The following is a 20,170-nucleotide window of genomic DNA, read 5'->3' as shown; positions in this document are numbered from 1 at the left end:
TGATTACAGCTGTGGATATATGAAGCACCTAATGTATTAAGGAGCAGATCAGCATCCCACCTGTTTTGAAATTCTCAGGGATGCTGCCACTTCCACTTTTCCACTGCAAGACCCAGAAAAGGAACATTTGCTAATGTATGCATAGATAGATGCTATAGTCGTAGTACAAGAAAAATTTTCACCTGAGCTCTTGTACTCCACAAGGGAGCAAGCACCACCAATATTTAATCTACAAATTAAAAGAACATGAAGAGTAAGGATGATAAATGAAAGCTAGTTTCCCCATCAGTACTTTAACTGTATTGTTACTATTCTAGGTTAACTCATCAATATTTTAATCTTTATTATTTCTTCATTTTGTGAAGTAGATAAAGTTAGTGATAATTTTATTGACCTTCTGTAGACTTGATTGTTTCCATTTAGTTTTAATGAACCCAAATTAAACACGTTTAGTCCTAAGTATTTTCCCTCTCTACAAAGGAGAATCAACAGTGAAATCACACTCCTACCAAGACTCAGGCACCCTTTGAGACACACACACAAACACATATCACATACATATGCACACAGAGAGAGCACACTCACAAATGCACTCACTGCTCACACTTAAACCCTGGCATAATCTTATCCACACTATAACCACCTGCATGCAGCGAAGAGGACTAAAATTATCTGACCTACTGACTTTCCCTCTATTTCAGCTAAAACAGCAGGTCAATGTTAAGCGAGAAGAAAAGTAGATGGGGATAGATGTTTTTAGACAGGTCCATTAAGGCATATCAAAGTCCAGGATGCAGCCATACCTTCCAACCCTAACAGAAGACTGACAACACATGGGATTTTCCAGGAGAAACATCAGCCTGCACTTCCTCTCTCCTCTTATTCTAAGCCAAAGCACCCACTGCTACAGACATAACACCTGACCAGACAATCCTTCCCTCTGATCCAGGACAGCCACTGCTAAGTCCTCTGTAGATCTAGTCTGTCCTCAGGACCTAGAACTGTACGAGTCAGGGCAAGCATCCTCATCAGCTACATGCACTAATCCTCGTGACAATAAATTCAACAGAAATGGACTGCTCTCATCCATTTAGGTCTCACCTGCTATAAGGCAGGATATTCAGCTCTCAAGGCAAGCATAAGCTCTTGCTCCATTAAATGTGGCTTCGAGTCACTGCAAGTACAGCTTTCAAGACAACAAAAATAGGCTTAAAAACAGAAAAAAGTTGAGCTATATTTTGTTAGTTTAGGCTTAAGAACAGACAGAACATCATAAATACTATTTGTGGTGTTTATGCAACACCACCTCTGTCCAATTTCCACCAACTGGTACCAAACAGCAGTTAACTCACAAAACCTTTCCTCCAAAATTTAGTGAAATTCCTCAGTTTGTGGGTTCCTTCTGTGCGAAGAGGTGCAAGAGTCTGATCCAACATTAACAAACCAGAAGGATATACCTGCCAAAGGCAAGCTGGCTTACCTCTTTTCACTGACTTGGTGTCAAGAACCGATAAGGTTCCACCGGAGGGGGGTCACCAGCTATGATCGATCAGATCTCAGCCCTCCTCGGTCAGCCCCGCCCAGCTGACACGGGTCAGAGCCCCCTAAAAACTCCATGGTCATCCCCCACCCGCCTGCAGGTCAGAGCCCCCTAAAAACTCCACAGTCAGCCCCACCCGTATGGGTTAGAGCCCCCTAAAAATAATTCCCCCCCCTTTCCCTCCCAGTGCACTCGGGAGCAGCAAAGGATTCCCCTCCCCTATGAAAGGGTTCTTAGTGATCCTTGAGACGAAGATAAAGCACAAACGAGGCATGGTACTGATTCACAGTGGGCTACGTTTACTTGAAGAATGATAAGTGGTTAACGATATTTTGTGAAAGACAATGAAAGACACGGAAAAGAAACCAAGAGACAGAAGGAAAAATAGGCTGAGATTACGGACAGGATAGCAAGGATAGGACAGTCACCACCCAGGATCCAGCGGCATCCCACAGGTCCTCTGTTTGTCTTTGGTGTTCAGTCTTCTGGTGGTTGGTGGTGGTCTGGCCCCGAGTGTCGGGGCTGGTCTTCCTTTATACCATGTAGGCAAGGGAGTGGGTTTCGTCATCATGGTGGCTATAGTTTTGCATATGCACATATGCTCATGCTCTATTTACATACCTTAGGCCTCACTTATCACTCGGAGTAAACAGTATATTCTTGGTGGGCTGCTTGCTCAGCCCAGACAATGGTCAGTGACTGATAAGCAGAAGCGTGGTGTGCTGCATCAACAAGCTTGTGGATTCCACAGTTCCAGCGTCTTACCAGTCAAACCAGCACCACAAGCAAACTTTGAGACCATCACTTTACATTTCAGTCTCTCACACTTGGCCATCTGAATCACCTTTTCAAGGAGATAATCTCCTCACCAGTGCTGTACTGATACCAGATGTGTTTGCATTAAGTCTAATTTTCAGTCCTCCTGCAGGGCCACATGGAAGACTCCAAAAAGAAGGAAATACCTCACCTGTGGATTCTGTAAACTCGAAAGCAATTAAATGTGAAAACTAATCTCTCAAAATAGAAAAATCACTGAAAAGACATGTTAAGTGAAATGACTCGGAAAAGAAAATTCGCTTTATTATGTAGCACTTAATTTAAGTCATTATTCAGGTTATCATCCTACAAGTGTCACATCCCTTAAGGGTTCATACTCCTGACAAGAAATCAGTGCAAAAATACAGAGCTAAAGTGAACAGCCTCTGAACTACAACCAGTCAGAATCCCAGGGCTGTCACGCAAATCTGCAGCTATTAAACAGCTGCAAATAACGAAGACAAGAAAGCAAAAGAAGGTAACTGCTCCACATTCACCTCATTTCACACTAGCTGAGAAATCAAAAGAAGCAGTCCAAAGTCTCTGAAAAAGCCTCTATTTATCACTGCCAAGTGTTTTTGCCAGCTGAATTTCACAGAATTTCCACTGAATTTCCACTGAAAAGGACAATGTCATCTGTTTCAAAGCTGGAAAATGTATTCTCCCCTTGGTGTCCGTTGGTTCCTCATTTACATCACTCACAGCACTCAGGACCAGGATCCTCACTCCAGTGGGCTCCCCGTTTCTCAGTCACAAGCTTAATGAAGTAGCTATGACTTGCATACAGCTTCAGCTTCTCACTGATGTCAACCCACTTCACTCTTCCAGCATCATCACCTGCTTCCAGAGGCAAATTATCCATTGTCTCACCTGTTCACAAAACAAGAGTTAGGACATAATATTGCACCTTCTTTCCTGCTTTTCTTCTCACATCTGATCAGTTCCACCCTTCCACATGGCTCCTTCACAGGCAACAACCTTCATCTGCCTCTCTGAGAGAAACCAATTAAGTTGCTCACTGATTCTATGCCAGAAATCTTTTTCGTACTTGCACTATTTGAAGGCAAATCTCGGGGCCAGAGGTGGTGTTAACTCCTTGTCACCACACCTAGGCTACCATCAGCAGCATGACAAGTTACTAGAAATTATGACATCATGTACTTGCTACCACAAGTTTTGCCAATCCCTCTGCCTTGATTTTTGTTTGCTTGGCTAACATTTGACTGCTTCCTTTCTCAGGCACTATTCTACAGGACAAACTGAATTCTGAAACTTACATATGCTTATGGAAAGCCAGAATAATTAAAATTTTACTAAAGGCCCCAAAATCAAAAATAGTATTTAAGGAGGGATGCAGAAAGGCTTCTGAATTGCTCTACAAAACTCTGTTTCCAAAGAGAGCCCCAGGACTTCACAGACAACCACCAAAGAAATGCTTTTAAAAGTATTACAAAATCTCTGTTGGAAACAAAGACCAAAGGAACAGTATCTTCACTGTTTCTGGGGGCTGATAAATCAAGGACCAGTGGCATGTGAAACCTCACCACTGGTATCTACTGCCCAAAACACAGTGGAAATGTCACTATATGAAGGCTCAGACTTGAACAAGTCAGAGACACCTACTAGACTGATTTATCTTAAAAGGTGAGAGATGAGAATCCAAGATAACAGCCCAATCTAGGAAGTAGCAATGTATGCCCATTTCTACTGATTTACAGAAGTAAAATAAGGTCCAACAATTACTCTGGCAAAGTGACTGAGATAAAAGATCTCCAAGCAATCACAACACCAAAGCGATAAATGCAGTAAAAATCTGGCAGTGGCCAGAGCCAATGCTCCTGAAGCACACACTAGCTACTAAAGGAAAAATAACAAAAGAAACAGACTATCTTTCCACCCCAGACTTGTTAAAAAGGGAAATTAAACCAACTCAAGATAAATACAGTGACAAGAAGGAACTCTTGTCCAGTGTTCAATCTCCACACAAAGGCACATGCTCCATAGCTTAGAATTAGCTAACAAATGAAGAAATAATTTCCATGCAAAGTCCGTATGTCCCTTATTTCAAGACAGACAAACCAAAGGGGAACGACAACTACCTGTCATGGCTGAACACCTTAGGAGACAAGAGACCTTCATACCCATTGGTTTTAGTCCAATATTTTATACCTGACTTTCATGGTCTCCCAATTTCATTGCCAATCTCAGCCCAACATACATCCCAGTTTCAAACCAACATATAAAGTAAAAGGCAACTAAGAGCGCCTGTGGAGATACCCACCAGTTTCATCATGATAGTTCACAGCCTCCGTCTCTATCCAGGCATTATCAGTGTTACGAGGGTCATCCACATATCCTCTGTACACCTGAGGCCCCAAATAAACCAAAACAAACTCAGTGTCACAACAAACAAGGTGGAATCAATAAGATTTTTTTCTTTCCCTTCAATACATTTGCCCTTAGAGTTTTCAATAGTCCTTTCCATTTCCTACACCATGACAACCCGAATATCACAGATTATTTTCATTTCAGCTATACTTTTTCAAGTTCCATACAGCTGCTAGTTACATGCATAAGAAACACAGAGCTCACCACAAAGTGTTCCTGGCTGAACAGCTTGTGGAGCTGCTTCTCCAATTCCGCTTTCTCCTCAGGTGATTTCTGCAAGGCGTTCAAGGCCTCCTCCTCAAATTCTCGCTTCAGGGTAGCACTAATCTTCTCCCCTGGGTCCACCATCCCCTTAGAGGAGGGAAAAAAAAAAGGTGACTATCCCTCAGATTCCACTTGTTTTTACTTCCCTTTCACTGGCTCTTAGCATATTACATCCAACTGCATCATACTCTGGACATGGGAGGAAATCTACACTCAGTCGTAAAGAGCGAGCACACACATCCTTCAAAACCCACAACAGATTAAATTGTGCCTGCATTAAGCAAAAGATATGGTCAGTATTAAATACAAATACTGCCTTGCAATGCAGAAACAGCAGAAGGCATACCAGCTGATGCTTGGGCAAAGCTAGTTTAAGGAGCATTTCTCCTCACCTCTGCAACATGAGGTCGTTCATCAAAAACCACGCTTTTATCACATGCATGCCAGCTACTGCCTTGCGGCCTTACCAGCAGAGAAAGGTCTACTGTCTCCGGAGCTTTGCTCTTACCCCTGGAATGGCCCACTCCCCACAGTCCCTCCTCTTGATAGCTACAAACTGTAAGATGTTTTTGCCAGTAACTGGATGAGTAATTTTATTGCCACTTGTGTCCCTCTTCCACCTGCAGCAAACGACAAACAAGAACATGCTTTGCTGCTTCACACATGAGGGCCTGGGAGTGAAACAGCAAGGTGCCTGTGCTGTCACTTGTGCCGAGGCAAACAAAGCATAGAGAGAACAGTCACGGGGGGGGACCAACGGATGCTGTCTGGCAAGACCGCAACCAAGGGCAAAACACTGAGTTTTTTGCACACCTCTACCATGTTTGCCTCAGCCAAAGGGGCAGAAACTGCCCAAGAGCCACATTTCAGTCACCACGCTGATAGCAGCAGCTCCTTTGAGAGCAACATCCAGCACATCCTATCAGCTGCAATGCTCACCGAGCTGCACTTGTGCCTATCCATAACGACAGCATAAGTATGCCTTCTGCTAGAACAGAACATACATACAGGCTGTAACACCTCTGAACTGCTCACCCAGTACAAGGCCATGAACACCCACCATTGCCTTCAGTGAAGAATTAAGAAGAACTACCAATAAAGCAAAAAGCTATCTAAACAAAGACAAAATAAAACTAGCATTTCTTTTACTTTCAAGGAAACAACTCAATAGCATTTTAATGAATTAGGGCAATTTTCATAATGGTTCTATCTTCAGCATGGCACTTCCTAGCTTGCACTTTCGTTAACTATGCAATCTTTTCTGAATGCTTTCTTTGTGTAAAACAGTTAGCACGTACACACAGATCCTGATGGCAAAATCACCATTAAAACAGAGCATATACTGACAAAAAAAAAAAAAAAAAAGAGGAGCTAATCCCACCTCCTCCTATAATATACTGGGCCAAGTCAGTATTTCTTACAGAGCAAAAGCAGGCACACTGCTTTATTTTTTTTTTTTCAGTTGAGTCACTAAGACAGAAAAACCTATTCCTGCAATTTAACATGCCTCATCTAAGGCCTTTTGGCATCTTATGTATACAGTATCAAAGTATCACATAATCCTTTCAATTTTTACATTTGTTACTGAAGATTATTTGTATAATGTATTTCTATTGAATTACGCTTCCTGGGTTGTGTTTTTTTTTTTTTAATCTGCTTCCTCAGCATTTCAGAAGCTATTACTTGTCATTAGCAGTGAGTCCTCACTCTTTTCCAGAGACAAAGGCTAAAAAATGATGAAATTCGCATTCCACATATCTATATACCTCTCCATTCAGATACCCATATTCGAATGTGCTTACACATAGAGGAACACACAAAAAAGGCCCGTGAAAAGTAACAGCCTGTCCACAGATGCACAGAAAAAGCAAAATGCATGTTTTTTCCTCTACTGCAGTCACCTGTCCCTTACCTAGTTACAACAGGATCAGCAGCATGGTTTGGTCCCCAGCGCCCTAACAATCCTCTGCCTGTGAGGCCAGTCCTTCCCACTGGATTTCTGAAATAAGTGGCACAGTACATTAAACATATTTACTTCCCCACATTCAAAACATTCTCCAAGTATTCTAAAAAAGCAGCTTTAAAGAAGCTTAAATAACAACGAAGTGAAGGATAGCAACATACATTCGGTGCCATCATATGCTTTAAAGAGCAAGAGAGACAAAGAATGGTTTCCTCCTTCATCAACCTCTGATTGTGTTTGACAGTACAGGGAAAGGAAATACACAAAACGGCTTGGTCATTTCCCCGATCTTGTGTCCTGAGATACTCCCGATCAAGCTTTACTCTCATTGTGCACACAACCTTGTCTGAAAACAGAATCTAGTTTCCAAGACTACAGATGTACAGAGCATTCAATTATGTACAAATGGCAGAAAGAAAATAAATTATTTTCAGGTGAGATTACCCATCTGTGCTATGCCAGGATTTGTCAGTGAAAGGACACCATAGCACAGTGGTACAAAAGCTTCAGAGCCCAACACCTGGGCAAACTGCAGAAACAATTAATTCAACAGACCCTATTAACAGTGTTAGATCTCCTCCAACTCCAGTGTCACCACAACCCTCTGTTATGGTAGTACTGGCTAACCTTTTAATGCCTCTCTGACACAACCTTCTTCCAGAAAGAACTCTCTGACCCTGAGGTATCATTTTGACTGTCTCTAGGGGTGACTGTCTTGATTTTGTTCTAGCAGGTACCATATATCAAGACTGGATAGACCTGTAAGAGCTCTGAAAGTACATCACTGAAACCAACGTGCAAACAAAAAAAATCACTCACCGGGGCCTGCCGTTTTCAACCACATACAAGCCGTTCAGACTCCTCCTCTCCACTTCTCCATCTCTCTCATTGAATTTGGGAGAAAAACCTTTAGCACTGGGTGGAAAAGAATAATTTAATAGACATAAGTTATAAAACGCACAAAAGCTTGAAGGCCAACCACCAGATCGGCAACATCCATTTGACCAATGAGCAGTTTTTACCAGAACTTAAGTTGCAGACCCTCCCTTTTCTACAGGAGGCTATAAAGTCTCAACCTTTATTGATGACAGTCTTCCTGTATTTAGTTCTGCAGACATAAGTACACCCCTCTAAAGTATTTAACATTGAGCCTCTCTAGATTTTCATTCAAAGTGTTCCAAAGGTGTTCTTGTTAGGGTTAGAGAACATAGAAGGATATTATCCATTGATAAAACTAAAAAAGATTTTCCCAATTAAAAAAATTGAGTAGAAATTTTTATTAGATATGATTTATCAGAGTTACAAGCTAATAATCACCAACTTGCAAAATCAGCTTAATGCCAGTCTCCTGTGTGCCCCTCTGAAAACTGGTACAGAAGCAGCTGTCTACAGAAGTGTATTTCCTTTCCCAAAAGCAATTCCTCTCAAACCATCACAGGTTTCAAACTACTGACTAGCTTCTTCCACAAGTAATTTGTTTGGGAAGTTACATAAATACCCAAAAAATGACTCTGCACTTTCAAGTATTACCAACACCTACTAAAAGATCTGACACTTTCCCAACTATGCCTTGGCAGAGCATCAGCAGCCCTACGGAGTCTGAGGAGTAGTGTGCCTTGCAATCAGCTGAATACTAAGCCAAATTAAGAACAAATAGAGGCACATGTTCACACAGCAATGGGAAACAAGGAAGGTAAGGCCAAAACCTCAAGTGCCATTATCTTCTGATCTTTCTAGATAGATGTGTATACACAGGAATCACCATTTCACAGTATCTAACACAAGTTATACTAGACACATGCATCTAACTTTCTAGCCAAGAAGCATACAGCATTCCTTGAGAGAATATATTCACAGAATCAATAAAAATGAATACACACATTCACAAAAAAAAAGAATGTCATGCATTCAACCTGTCACCCGAGTCAAGAGTGCTCAAGAACTACAATTCTACTTTAATTCGTTTCTCATCCTGCATTCAATCCATGAACAGGTACATTATGGAAACGTTCTCCTAAATTGTTAAGGAGAATTAGGAGATTTTTACTTAGCTCACAACACAGAGAAGCAGCACTACACAGCATCAACAGCTGTCCATTATTCCAATTAACACTACTCTTATCTCAATCACCAGCTCAGTAAAATCGTGTGTCAAAGACCTTCACAGCTAACCCAAACCACTCAGTTCTCTCATCGCTATTTTTCTAGGTCTTGACTTTCACACATCACTGTAGAATCACATGTCACTTAAACTGATGATCTTCTTAACTCAGCTGATAGCAATTTCCTGCTTCCATGTTCACAGGAAAAGAGAGCCACAATTTCTACTCACTTGATTTGGGGATCTGCCCAACTGGGTCCAGCCAAAACAGACATTGCAGTGTACTCCACAGGACTATAGTCTTTCCACTCAATCAGCCAGCTCACTTTATCTTCAGTAACCTGGCTACGCTCAATGCGTGATCCTGGATACGGGGAGGTGAGAGCTTTGCTGTGGTAGAACTTAACATTGTAACTGTTGAACATATTAACAAGATGAAGATGGGACCAACAGTTTGCAGATAAGTTACTGAAAGGAAAAAAAAAGAAAAAAGCACTTCATTCATTAGGGTTTAACAGTATAATCCCGGATCTGTGTAGTACACTACAGCATGCAGAACAGACTAGGCTTTTTCCACAAAAAATATATTTTTTTTTAGTATATTTTCAGTAATATATTATTGCTTCTTTCAGACATCATGCAAATGTATGTCTGGACCAACGAATTCTGAATGCTGCCTTCAGCTTCCTGAAGCAGAAGAGTACTCTACTAGACTTACATGAAGATTTCATAGCATGAGTAAGAAGCTGAGAACTAGAACTGCCATTCTAGACTGTGTGGAACACTGACCAGTTATTAATCATATACAAGGAACACCTCAAAGATATTTACCATAAACACAGCAGGAAGCCCTGCTTGAGCATTAAATCTCCATGTGGGCATTTCATCAACAAACCAACCAAGCCTTACAAGAGTCCTACTCTCACATCTCATGGTAGTCCCGGTAAGAGCAAGAATTAAATATCCAAAGGCCTAAGCAACACAGCTCTACAAGTTGCTGTGACCACCAAAACATCATTTTGTCCAATACCAAGCTGGAAAACACATACCTTGTTTTTCAATTTCAAAGAAGGCCAGAACTATCAAACTAGTTAAGTTAAAAGAAACAAAATACTTGAGACCTCTAGTGATTTTATTTTGTCATGGCTTTTCAGGAGCTGAAAGACCAGCCAACAATAAAATACTTAACAGCAGATTGCATTACAGTGCCTGATCACCAGCTCTTAAAAACTCTACACAGATTTCCTTCAACACACAAAGCAGCCTTCCTGTACTCAATTTTTTTTAACTATTACAAAAATAAAGATTACTCTAGATAAGAGGCTCAAAACTCAGCAGGTGGCTATAACCTAAAAGAGTACTCTAAAAATAAGATATTTATAAGTTCTTAGTAAAAAGCTTTTTTTTATCAATAAAAAAATCACTTCCAGCACATAAGGAAATATATCTCCTCAGCAAAAATGCATCCAGGTTTTAAGAACATCTGAGCAAGGTGATGATGGGACCAATGAGTTTCAGCTAAAAAAAGAAAAAAGCAACTCATACATTAAGTATTAACCCTGCTATTTGAGCCTACATATGAATATTAGGTTACAACTAGCAGAACAGCTCAGACTTTTTCAAAAATAGCAGCTTTTCAAAAACCAGTTCTAAACTCCTCACTCCTGCTATGAAATCTTCAGGTGCATCTAGGAGAGTAGGTTCTGCTTCATGCTGAAGTTGAGAATTCATTGGTCACAGTTACAGCACGCGTGTGCTGTCACATTCACTGCTGAGGTGATGTTCTCAAGAGCACAATTCAACTCACGAACCACTTGAGGCTCATAAAATCTTTAAGAGAGACAGGGAAAAGGGCAGACTTGATAGGGCACCAACCTCCACATGCACGTCAGTATTACATCACTGCTGTATTTTTCAAGAACCATATCAGTTTGGTTTTAAAGGACAGCCTGATTTTTGTTCCTACCATGTCCCAAAGCGACACCCTCAGCTACACAGCAGACCCAGCTCCAAGCTCCCCCTCAGCTGTCAGGGAATAATGGCAAGGCAGCCCTGAGATCTTGGCCCAGCAATGAGGCGACTGCTCCCTCGAGAACAGGGCAGCACCTCAACGGTGCCACCGACTCAGGCAGGCTCCGAGGCGCAGGAACACCAGCCCCAGCCTGGCCTGGGCGCCGTCCGGCTTCACCATCCACAGGCCACGGTACCTGAAGCGCTGGAGAACACACCGGGCAGGCTGGGCGGACAGCGCAACAGTGAAAGAAAACACGGCCACTGCTCGAGCGAAACCGGGCACCGTCGCCACACGCAGGGCGCCGGCGAGGAGGAGCATCGACGCCGCCACCGACCCCACCTCGGCAGGAGCAACCCCCGCGTCAGCCCCACAGGCCTGGGCCCGAGCCCAGCCTGAGATGCAGGCGCTGGATCGGCTGGGTCGAGCAGCCCACTCCGAGCTACCGTCCGCTGCCGGGCCCCGGGCAGGAAGCCGCCGGGACCGACCGAGCACCACTCCCTACGTGCCGTGCCGTGCCGTGCCGCGCCGCGCCGCGCCGCCCCGTGCCGTGCAAAGGCCACCACTCGCTGCCAACAGGCCTCTATACAAGCTCGCCTCTCATTGGCCGGAGCGCCACCAATCGCGAGCGCCTCCAACCCACAGGCTTCTCCCCCATGGACGCGCCCCCTCTCCAAACGCCGCTCTCTGATTGGTTGCTGCTCCTCTCGGAGGTGTGGGCGGGCGCGGGGCCCGTGGGACCGCTAGCGGCCGCCGCTCTGTGCGCCCCGATGGTGGCCCGGTCTCGGCGATCGCCGTCCCCGCCTTTCACGGAGCCCCGCACGGCGAGGGGAGCCTGGGGCCCGGCCCGGCGGGGCAGGCGGCGCGGGGAGGGCTGCGGCGAGGGGCTGGTTCCTGCGGGGGCAGCGGCCTGTGACTGACAGGAGGAGCGGTGCGCGCTCAGGCGGACCGCGGGCGCCCCCTGGCGGCGGCGGAGGGGAGCGCCCCCCGCGCCCGGCCCAGTCGCTGCGGGAGCGGCGCCGAGCTGCGCATCACCGCACACACCGGCCTGCCCCGCTCCCGCCCCGGGCCCGCTGTGCTGCCGGCAGACGTTGTAGGGCCCAGCTCAGTCGGGCGATCGAAGGACTTTCAGACAAACAATGAATCCGTTTGTGAATCTTCTCCTGTTTTTGGCTACGCTCATCTACTCCTACTTGGAGGCTTTCGTGAAGCTCTTTGTCCCTGTGAAGAGAAAGTCTGTCAGTGGGGAGCTTGTTCTCATCACGGGGGCTGGCCACGGCATAGGGAGAGCGACCGCCTTCGAGTTCGCCAAGCGTCAGAGCAGACTGGTTCTGTGGGACATCAATAAGGTAACGGTACAATTCATGTCTTGACTCGTTAATCTCTGAGGCCTCTGGGTTTGTAATAGCATAAGAAGGGCTGTGTACAAACTGCATCCACATCACCTGCTTCCGTGCCCGCTCCCATCGGCTCACGGCCAGCTCACTGACGGGGACGCTGAGCGCCAGTAGAGGGTTTGGCCCCACTTGCACCCGAGGACGGAGGTGTCTGGGTCCCACAGTTACTCAGCGCTACTCAGCGAGGCAGCGTGCACAGCACGTCAGAGTACCTGCAAGAGGGAGCGCAGCGGTCAGCAAGCTGCTGTTGGAACCGCTGCCTGGGCTGGCCGAAAAAGGCACGCTGAGACCAGAAGCCTGTTTCTACAGGGAAGCGGGTTTACCTTCTACGCACTCTCTCTCTAGCCTCAGATATTTTGCGTACGTTGCTGGAAGATATGTCTCTCTACTCATATTGATGGGCATGACTGCACTGAGCTCTGTGTGAGCCCTGCTGCCCTCTGGTGCAGTTATGTGTGTAGACAGCGCCTTGCCAAACATTTACGTTAGCCCAAACTATTTCAGCAAAATCGACTAGAACACAAAAAGACCTTGGTAAGCCAAGGATGAACAGATGCAAACACATAGAATGTCGTTCAGCAGAGATCAAGGCAAAGTGCTGTGCATAGGAGCGACCGGCTGCACAGAGGGGGTGAGTAGCTGGGCAGTAGTTCATGGGAAAGCTTTCTGATACAGTGGATCAGAAACTGCAGAGGAGTTCATCATGTCATCCTGAAGCTTGAAAAAAATCCCAGCCCCCCCCCCGCCAAACAAAAAAAAAACAAGACAAGCCTAGCATAAGGGATTGTGTATATCCTCCCTATGTGTAAATAGGGAGGATATTGTGTAATAATTTCATTGTCTGTTCATGCTATCCATTATGGCTAAGATCAGACTTGGTGTGTGCTTCTGTTGAAGTAGCACATCCATGTTCTACAAAAACAGTGTGACTCAGAGCGGGGTGTGGGAGGGCAGTACATGGCACTAGTGTTCCAAAGGCTGCGACCTTTAAGGTCGGAATACTAGTCCTCCCATGGACCCCAGCTACAGTTCTTTCCCTGGGTCGCCATGGACTGTTCAGGGGCTTGGCAGCTGTTACACAATCAAAAGACATCTCCAGCCTCTAAGTGGTCTGCCGACGTGCCAGAGCAGCAATGTGTGGGCAGGGTGCAGTTGCTCACACACGTCTTTCTTTCCTGCCTCTCACAGCACGGCGTTGAGGACACGGCAGCAGAATGCGAAAGGCTGGGAGCCACTGTTCAAGCCTTCGTGGTGGACTGCAGCAAAAGGGAGGAAATCTACAGTGCAGCAGAGAAGGTAGGGGAGCAGGGTCACGTTCAAAGGCTTCCTTAAACATGCTCAATTTCCAGAAGAGTGGGGAAAACAAGGGCAGAGGTATTGTACACCAATCATGCAAGCCCTTGGAATCTCCCCACTTCTTGCTGCTTTCTGTATGGAGAGTGAAGTAGCACTTCTGAGATCGCACCCAGCCTCATCCTCTTTTGTGAGGCTCCCCTGTATCATGCCTTGTTGCCAGGTGTGCTCTTTAGACCTCCTGCCCCTGGAGGAACTTCTGCCTTTTAGTTTCCTGAACAGCACAGAGACAACACTGGGGACATTTGAAACGTTTTTTTGTAAAGGATATGGTCCAGCTGTGTCCAAACAGCCTGTACGTCCATAGTCCCAACTGTGACGACACAGAGCATACTGTGTCTGTGGGCAATGTGTAAATACTGGCAGTAGCTAAGGGAGAAGCATCAGATCTAAACCAGATTTCATGGTACTACTGCACAGTTCCTACCACATCTGGAAATGTGGTGCGATCTTCCTCTCCCTAAAAGAAACAACATGAAGAATTAAATTAATGGTTACTCATCTTCCACAGCTTTGAATTTTTTTGATAACGAATGACATTCACTTTTCTGTTCTTTTTCTGTCCAAAAGGTGAAAAAGGACATCGGGGATGTCTCCATCCTGGTGAATAACGCTGGTGTGATTACAGCTGCCGACCTGCTCTCCACTCGGGACCACCAGATTGAAAGAATGTTTGAAGTCAACATTCTTGCTCACTTCTGGGTAAGGGCCACTACCATGTTCATAGCTACGTTTTTTTGGGAGCGTTCTTGAGGAGGCATATTTAGACTAACAATTATTTTCAGCTACCAGTGAATTAGAAAAGCGTCTTTCAGATGTGTATAGCACAGGGGCACCCGGCTAGACTGACTGTTGGGAAACTTCATTAACCTCTTGCTGATTGGAGCCTGGCTGAGTTGTTTCATTCTCTCTTTTCATTCTCTCTTTTCTCTGCCTGAGCTAGCCAGCAACGGTCTCATCTGCAGCATGGGTTGGCCTCTGTCAGAGGTTAGTAGGGTTGCTCTTCACATCACGTAGTTTGGGCACCCACAGCTGAGCCCTGAGACCCTGCAAGTAGAAGATAACATGCCTGAATCGTCTGACCTGCACAAAAGGCAGCTGGCACATGGCCTGAATGGCCAAGCAGGTGCGGTCCAGTAGACCAGGTTAGGGCCAGTCCCACAGGTCCCAGCACAGCCCTGCTGCAGGGCACAGGAGGCGTGGCCCCTCCCTAACTGCACCCACCAGCCTGGCCGATCTCCCTGGGTGTGTTTCCTCTCATGGTTTGTACCTCATTGTGTCACCTCCTTCCCTCCTAGGTCTTTGAGCTACTTCCAAGTCCATCTTTCATCAGTCCTGCCTCTTCTCATCATTTGTACCTCTCTCATCTCTCTGCGGACTTTCTCACAGCTTTCTCCCAGCAGAGGTGACACAGCTGGGCCCTATCAGAGTTGGGCCTTGGGTCCTTGGCACACCAGCAGCTGACCCCTGGGGTAGGGCAGCTGTCAGCAGGGGTTACAGAGTGGGAGGGTTTCAGCTGTTAAGGACTTGTTGTTTGCAGCACAAGAAAAGAGAAGTTACAGATTAACGAGTGTTTTACCGTACGTGCTGGGGTGAGACACTGGCAGCGTTGCTGCTGACACCTGAAACCTAAAAAGCAGCATAGGAAAGATGTGAGCATCAACCCCTGTTGATAGACGAGTTCCTGAAGCACTGCTGTTTGGAAAATAGGTTGCCAGTTGTACCAGCTGAACAGTGAACGGGTATCTCTGTGGCTCTCAGAATCTGAGGTGTTGTGCAGCACATAGCGTTAGCGATAGCAGTAGTTGCTTAATTAATGATAGTCAGGGTCAGTATCGAATATGCCTAAGAAAACTTTGTTCTTTTCCTTCCCCTCCCCCGCATTTTTACCTCTTGGTTTAAATGACTTTCAAGACCACAAGAGCTTTTCTGCCAACCATGATGAACAACAACCACGGTCACATTGTTACGGTGGCTTCAGCAGCAGGTCATTTTGTGACTTCTTTCATGGTGGCTTATTGGTAAGTGATTTTAAAATCAGCTCTGTTCATATTTTTATTTTAATTTCATCTTCTCCATCACAAAGCACAGAGTAACCAAAATAATCCTCCCACTGAATACGGTATGTCCAAAGGACAGTGATAAGGAGGAAAAAAGCACAACAGCCATCACTTAAGGATGCCTGGAGGTTCCTGCCAATTTGCTTATTAGGAATCAGGAGCAATGCTTGTAGGGAGGAATAGTCATGTGACACATCAACTAATGGAAAGCTGCTCCTTTTTTCTCTCCCTCACCAATCCAGACTTTTGCTTATGAAAAAAGGTATCCTCTTCCCTTCTCCTTCTTAGAAAGTAGTGCTTCTGTGAGTCGTTGTAGTGTTGTCAAGTAAACCTCTAATGAGTAGCTTTTGGTCTTTCTACCATTGCGGTAGTTGACTAGTGCATAGAAATACTTCTGCCATCGTGAGATAAAATTGCTTTTTGACTGTAAAATTACCTTTCAGAAGGTATAAACGTGGTAATACTTACTGTGTTGTGAGCAACCTACCTGATGCAACTGAGAGGTTGATGCATTGTCTGTTTCTACTAGAAGCACTCGAATTACGGTGCATGAATAGAAAAACTGTTAGATTGCATATTGTCATTCTGCATCAGACCTAGCCCTCTATAACAGCAGCTCCAGGTGGAGCAATCTTCTGGAAACACTCCTTACGGAGTCACTCATGGCTGGCAATGTGAGAACTCCCCAGCCAGGGATTTTACTGGGGTTACACTGTCCAAATCAATAGCAGTCAATAAGCTGATTTTCAGGTTCTGCTTTCTTTTGGAGTTGATTTACACTCCTGCCCTGCACCAATTTCTGTGGCAGTATGTTGCTCAACTTTTGCATGCGTAATGCTCCTCTATATTTGAAAACTCACGTGCAAATGGCATGAAACACTCCTATGTGGTGTGAGAAACAGTAGAGGGTTGTTCTCCATTTCTTCCCTGCCCAGCCTGCTGAATTTTAGAGGTTCAGGCTGCATTCCTTCTAAGAATCTTCTCACATGGGAAAAAAGGGAAGTCCATCGATTTATGCACATTAGCTAGAATTTTCTACGAATTCCTGAGGTTCATCTGTCTGTTCACAACTAAGGTGACTTTTTCTGAAAGATGCCTGCTCTGCACTCCACAATTACTCCGCAGGCAGCAATAGCTAATCCAGCACTACACTCTGGCACAGGCAAAATTAGAATTAGTCTCTGCCTTGTCTCTCAGCTGGATTACTTTTTCTTTGCCTCCTAGTCAGTACTGTGTGATCTTCTAGGCCTTTTCCCATCGTAGAAAGTTAGAAATCCTATGTCTGCCTTCTCATTTGTGCTCTTTGCCCTCCTGCAGCTCAAGCAAGTTTGCTGCAGTTGGATTTCATAAAGCTCTGACGGAGGAGCTGTCTGCCCTGGGAAAGGATGGAATAAAAACCACGTGTCTTTGTCCGGTTTTTATAAACACTGGATTTGTCAAAAACCCCAGTACAAGGTAACTATCAAAACTCTGCCTTCCTCCCCTTCCTTCTTTGCACCAAGGCACCACATATTAGCCCCAGCTTTAGCCCTTGTGTTCCAACTGACTCTAGAGAAGCAGTATATACCATTGGCTAAAGAAAATCTGCAGTGTCATTTAACCTATGTAGTGGTTGCCTTTGAATTACCTGAGTGTGTGCATACATGAAGCATCCTACATCAGCTAGTACCACCCTGTTTTACCACTGTAGCTCTTACATGTATGCTTTCCTGTGCAGGCTTGGAAAGATTTTGGAGATTGAAGAAGTTGTAGAGGCCCTGATGGAAGGAATACTGACGAACCAGAAAATGGTTTTTGTTCCATCACATCTAAGCATTGCTTTACTTTCTGAAATGTAAGTAGCAAAACAAAAAAAACGGAGTAGTAGGGAAAAACATATTAATGCTAACTACCTGAGTATACAACCCTCAAACTTGTAACATCTGATTCAAGATTAAGTTTTATTTTCTGAGGAACTGCATTTTGCACTCATGGTAGTAAAAGATACGGTTTGGCAGCATAGAGAAACCCTGGAATGACAGCTGGACAGCAGAAGTTCACATTCAACACAGTTTCATTTATTTTGTATTGTCTTCAGTGTTAGACATCACTATACTCTGTTATTTATCAGTCCAGTGTAACTGTCTGCAGGAGAGAGTATTATTTTTTAAACAACCACTCATCTGAAATATTTTAGTATGAGAAGAACATGTAACAAGGTAATGAAATAGCAGTGGTTCTTTCTAATGACAACAGCAGACATCGTACACAAAGAGTTTTCTGAGCCCTCTCATAGATCCTTGTGATCCGCTTTCTGCAGCTAACTGTTCTCAGCGGAGAACTCAACTGCTCTACAGGCTGATAGGGAAGGAGAGGGAGAACAAGAGAACACTTTTTCTCCACAGATTGCTATTTCTCTTGGGATTGTTAACAACAGCTTCTCTGAAGCAGCAGCCCCAGCAGAGTTTCACACAGAGCTGAGGACCTGCTGCTTATTAGTGTTTGTTTTTCCATGTCAACACCAAAGACTGAGGTCACAGAGGCTGGAAAAGTTGTTTCAAAAGGGCTCTCCTGCTTCTCTCTGTCACATAAAGCAAGATGTGTCCTCTCACACATCTTTAATATCCAGTGTAGCTTCTCTGCTGAGGAGGCGTTTTTAGGAGAGCTCAGGTTCCAAAACTGGAATTTGCGTCAGAACAACTAAGTTAACTTTTCAGTTAACTTCTGCAGTATCTCATGAAACACTTGGTAATACCTCGTTTGCAAAACCTGACACCAGATAGCGGGAAAAAGCTTTTAAGTCTTTTTGCATATCCAAGAGATGCATGCTGACAGTGCAAGTCTGCAGAAGCATAGACAAGTCAAACCTAATGCAGTCAAAGCCCTTTGGATAACTTTGCTTTTTTGTCTTGATGTGGGGCAGGGGGACACAAAGAGACATGACTCATAAAAGAGGAAATCCTAGGAGAGGAAACTGCACCTCAGATTTAACAGCTCATCCTTCCATAGGCCTGCTGCTTTCCTGAGCACAAAACAATACGCACCTATCTCTGTTCAATATTGAACTTTCTTGGATCCTGCAGCAATATTGCAACCCAAATACTGCCCAGTAGATACCTGGCCTTGGAACTCTCATAAAAGGACATGAGTGGGACTGGAGTTAAACTAGGCAGAGATTGATGAGGGCTACGTATTCTTTGGAAATAATGTCCAGTTTTGTCCTACTTTGGTCTAAAACAGAAACAATTTTCCTTGGTCTCAGTCTGTGTGTGCATGCTTCTGCCCCCAGACCAGCTCTTCCCTCACCTGTGGTGCTGCTTTTTCCCATAATTTGAATTTCTTATCCCACATTTAATTTTATATTATTATCTCTCTCAGGTTGTTTCCAGAACGTGCCGTGGCTGTTCTAAAAAAGATGACCAATGCCAAGTTTGATGCAGTTATTGGGCAGAGAAGCACTCAGTGAAAATCAAAAATTGATTCTCATTTCCCAGTGACATGAGTGAAAACAGAACATGTGCTGAGCATAGTTCAGCTGGTTTGATTCAGGGCAGAACTGACACAGATGCTTCCAGGCCACCATTTCCAAGCACACCTAAGGGTTTATCCCACACCTGCAGCAGGGACATACCTGCATAACACGGAGTGTTAACGAAGCAGAGATGCATCTCTAGCAGTCTAAAGGGCTGCTTTGGCTGTACGTCGCATTGCCTCTATCTCCTAGTGCTGAGGCAGACAGGAATTCCCACAAAGCCCATCTTCGGCACAGCACAGCTGTGTACTTGAGTGCACAGGGACTGCCTGAGAATATGTTAATCTGGGCTCATCCCTAAGCAAAGATATCTTGCAAGAAGCAATCTATAGAGGAGGTGAGTGGCATGTTTCACCTCAATTTATCTTTTTAAACTTAAAAGAATGTGCTCTAATGAACACTCACAGTTTTGCATGCTTTTGTAGTGAGTACCTGAAATAATGCAGCCTTGTTTGTACTGTAATATGTAATTACATCAATTATCAATTATGCATTAGCACCATCAACACTCCTTATTCCAAATAAATACAGTTCTCTAACCCAAAGGTGTCTGTCAGCAGTGAAAGTGGTAACCAGGTCCAAGCAAGGACAGAAGAGCAGGTGCCACAACGTTGAAAGGGTCAGCCAGAGTCTGCTGACCAGGCTGCAGGGACGCTGCAGGCCGCGGTCACGCTGGGAAGCTACTTCAGGATCAGCAAGGTACAGGTCTAGGCATGGCATGCTGACAGCGCAGCCCATGCAAGGGCTGGGGCCAAGACCAGGACTG

General features: G+C 44.8%; 2 protein-coding genes across 2 annotated transcripts; one reads left to right on the top strand and one right to left on the bottom strand.

Moving 5' to 3' along the window:
• Positions 1 to 1,816: 1,816 nt before the first annotated feature.
• Positions 1,817 to 11,647, bottom strand: NUDT9 (nudix hydrolase 9). The gene is made up of 8 exons (XM_068403418.1): positions 11,280 to 11,647; positions 9,304 to 9,540; positions 7,791 to 7,886; positions 6,921 to 7,007; positions 5,517 to 5,628; positions 4,949 to 5,095; positions 4,638 to 4,722; positions 1,817 to 3,226 (listed from the first exon to the last, which is right to left on the bottom strand). The coding sequence occupies exons 1-8, from the start codon at positions 11,402 to 11,404 to the stop codon at positions 3,051 to 3,053; spliced, it is 1,065 nt and encodes a 354-aa protein (XP_068259519.1). The 5' UTR covers positions 11,405 to 11,647; the 3' UTR covers positions 1,817 to 3,050.
• Positions 11,648 to 11,815: 168 nt separating this feature from the next.
• LOC137664720 (estradiol 17-beta-dehydrogenase 11-like) lies at positions 11,816 to 19,949 on the top strand. Its single transcript, XM_068403114.1, has 7 exons — positions 11,816 to 12,432; positions 13,669 to 13,776; positions 14,404 to 14,535; positions 15,748 to 15,854; positions 17,211 to 17,348; positions 17,611 to 17,727; positions 19,251 to 19,949. Exons 1-7 carry the CDS (start codon positions 12,223 to 12,225, stop codon positions 19,336 to 19,338), a joined length of 900 nt encoding a protein of 299 aa, XP_068259215.1. The 5' UTR covers positions 11,816 to 12,222; the 3' UTR covers positions 19,339 to 19,949.
• The last annotated feature ends 221 nt before the right edge of the window (positions 19,950 to 20,170 follow it).

The sequence above is a fragment of the Nyctibius grandis genome, chromosome 6, assembly GCF_013368605.1.
Source record: "Nyctibius grandis isolate bNycGra1 chromosome 6, bNycGra1.pri, whole genome shotgun sequence".
Classification (NCBI taxonomy): domain Eukaryota; kingdom Metazoa; phylum Chordata; class Aves; order Nyctibiiformes; family Nyctibiidae; genus Nyctibius; species Nyctibius grandis.
This window is presented reverse-complemented; position numbering and strand designations above follow the sequence as displayed.

What these genes read in the sequence shown, in the direction of transcription:
- NUDT9 (XM_068403418.1), bottom strand. Translation starts at nt 11,404, where the DNA reads ATGCTCCTCCTCGCCGGCGCCCTGCGTGTGGCGACGGTGCCCGGTTTC. An exon ending in TGGGCAGATCCCCAAATCAA is followed by an intron (nt 7,887 to 9,303) that starts GTGAGTAGAAAT and finishes TTTTCCACCCAG; the next exon opens with TGCTAAAGGTTTTTCTCCCA. An exon ending in GCTGATCCTGTTGTAACTAG is followed by an intron (nt 5,629 to 6,920) that starts GTAAGGGACAGG and finishes CGTTTGCTGCAG; the next exon opens with GTGGAAGAGGGACACAAGTG.
- LOC137664720 (XM_068403114.1), top strand. Translation starts at nt 12,223, where the DNA reads ATGAATCCGTTTGTGAATCTTCTCCTGTTTTTGGCTACGCTCATCTAC. An exon ending in TCTACAGTGCAGCAGAGAAG is followed by an intron (nt 13,777 to 14,403) that starts GTAGGGGAGCAG and finishes TCTGTCCAAAAG; the next exon opens with GTGAAAAAGGACATCGGGGA. An exon ending in GTCAAAAACCCCAGTACAAG is followed by an intron (nt 17,349 to 17,610) that starts GTAACTATCAAA and finishes TTTCCTGTGCAG; the next exon opens with GCTTGGAAAGATTTTGGAGA.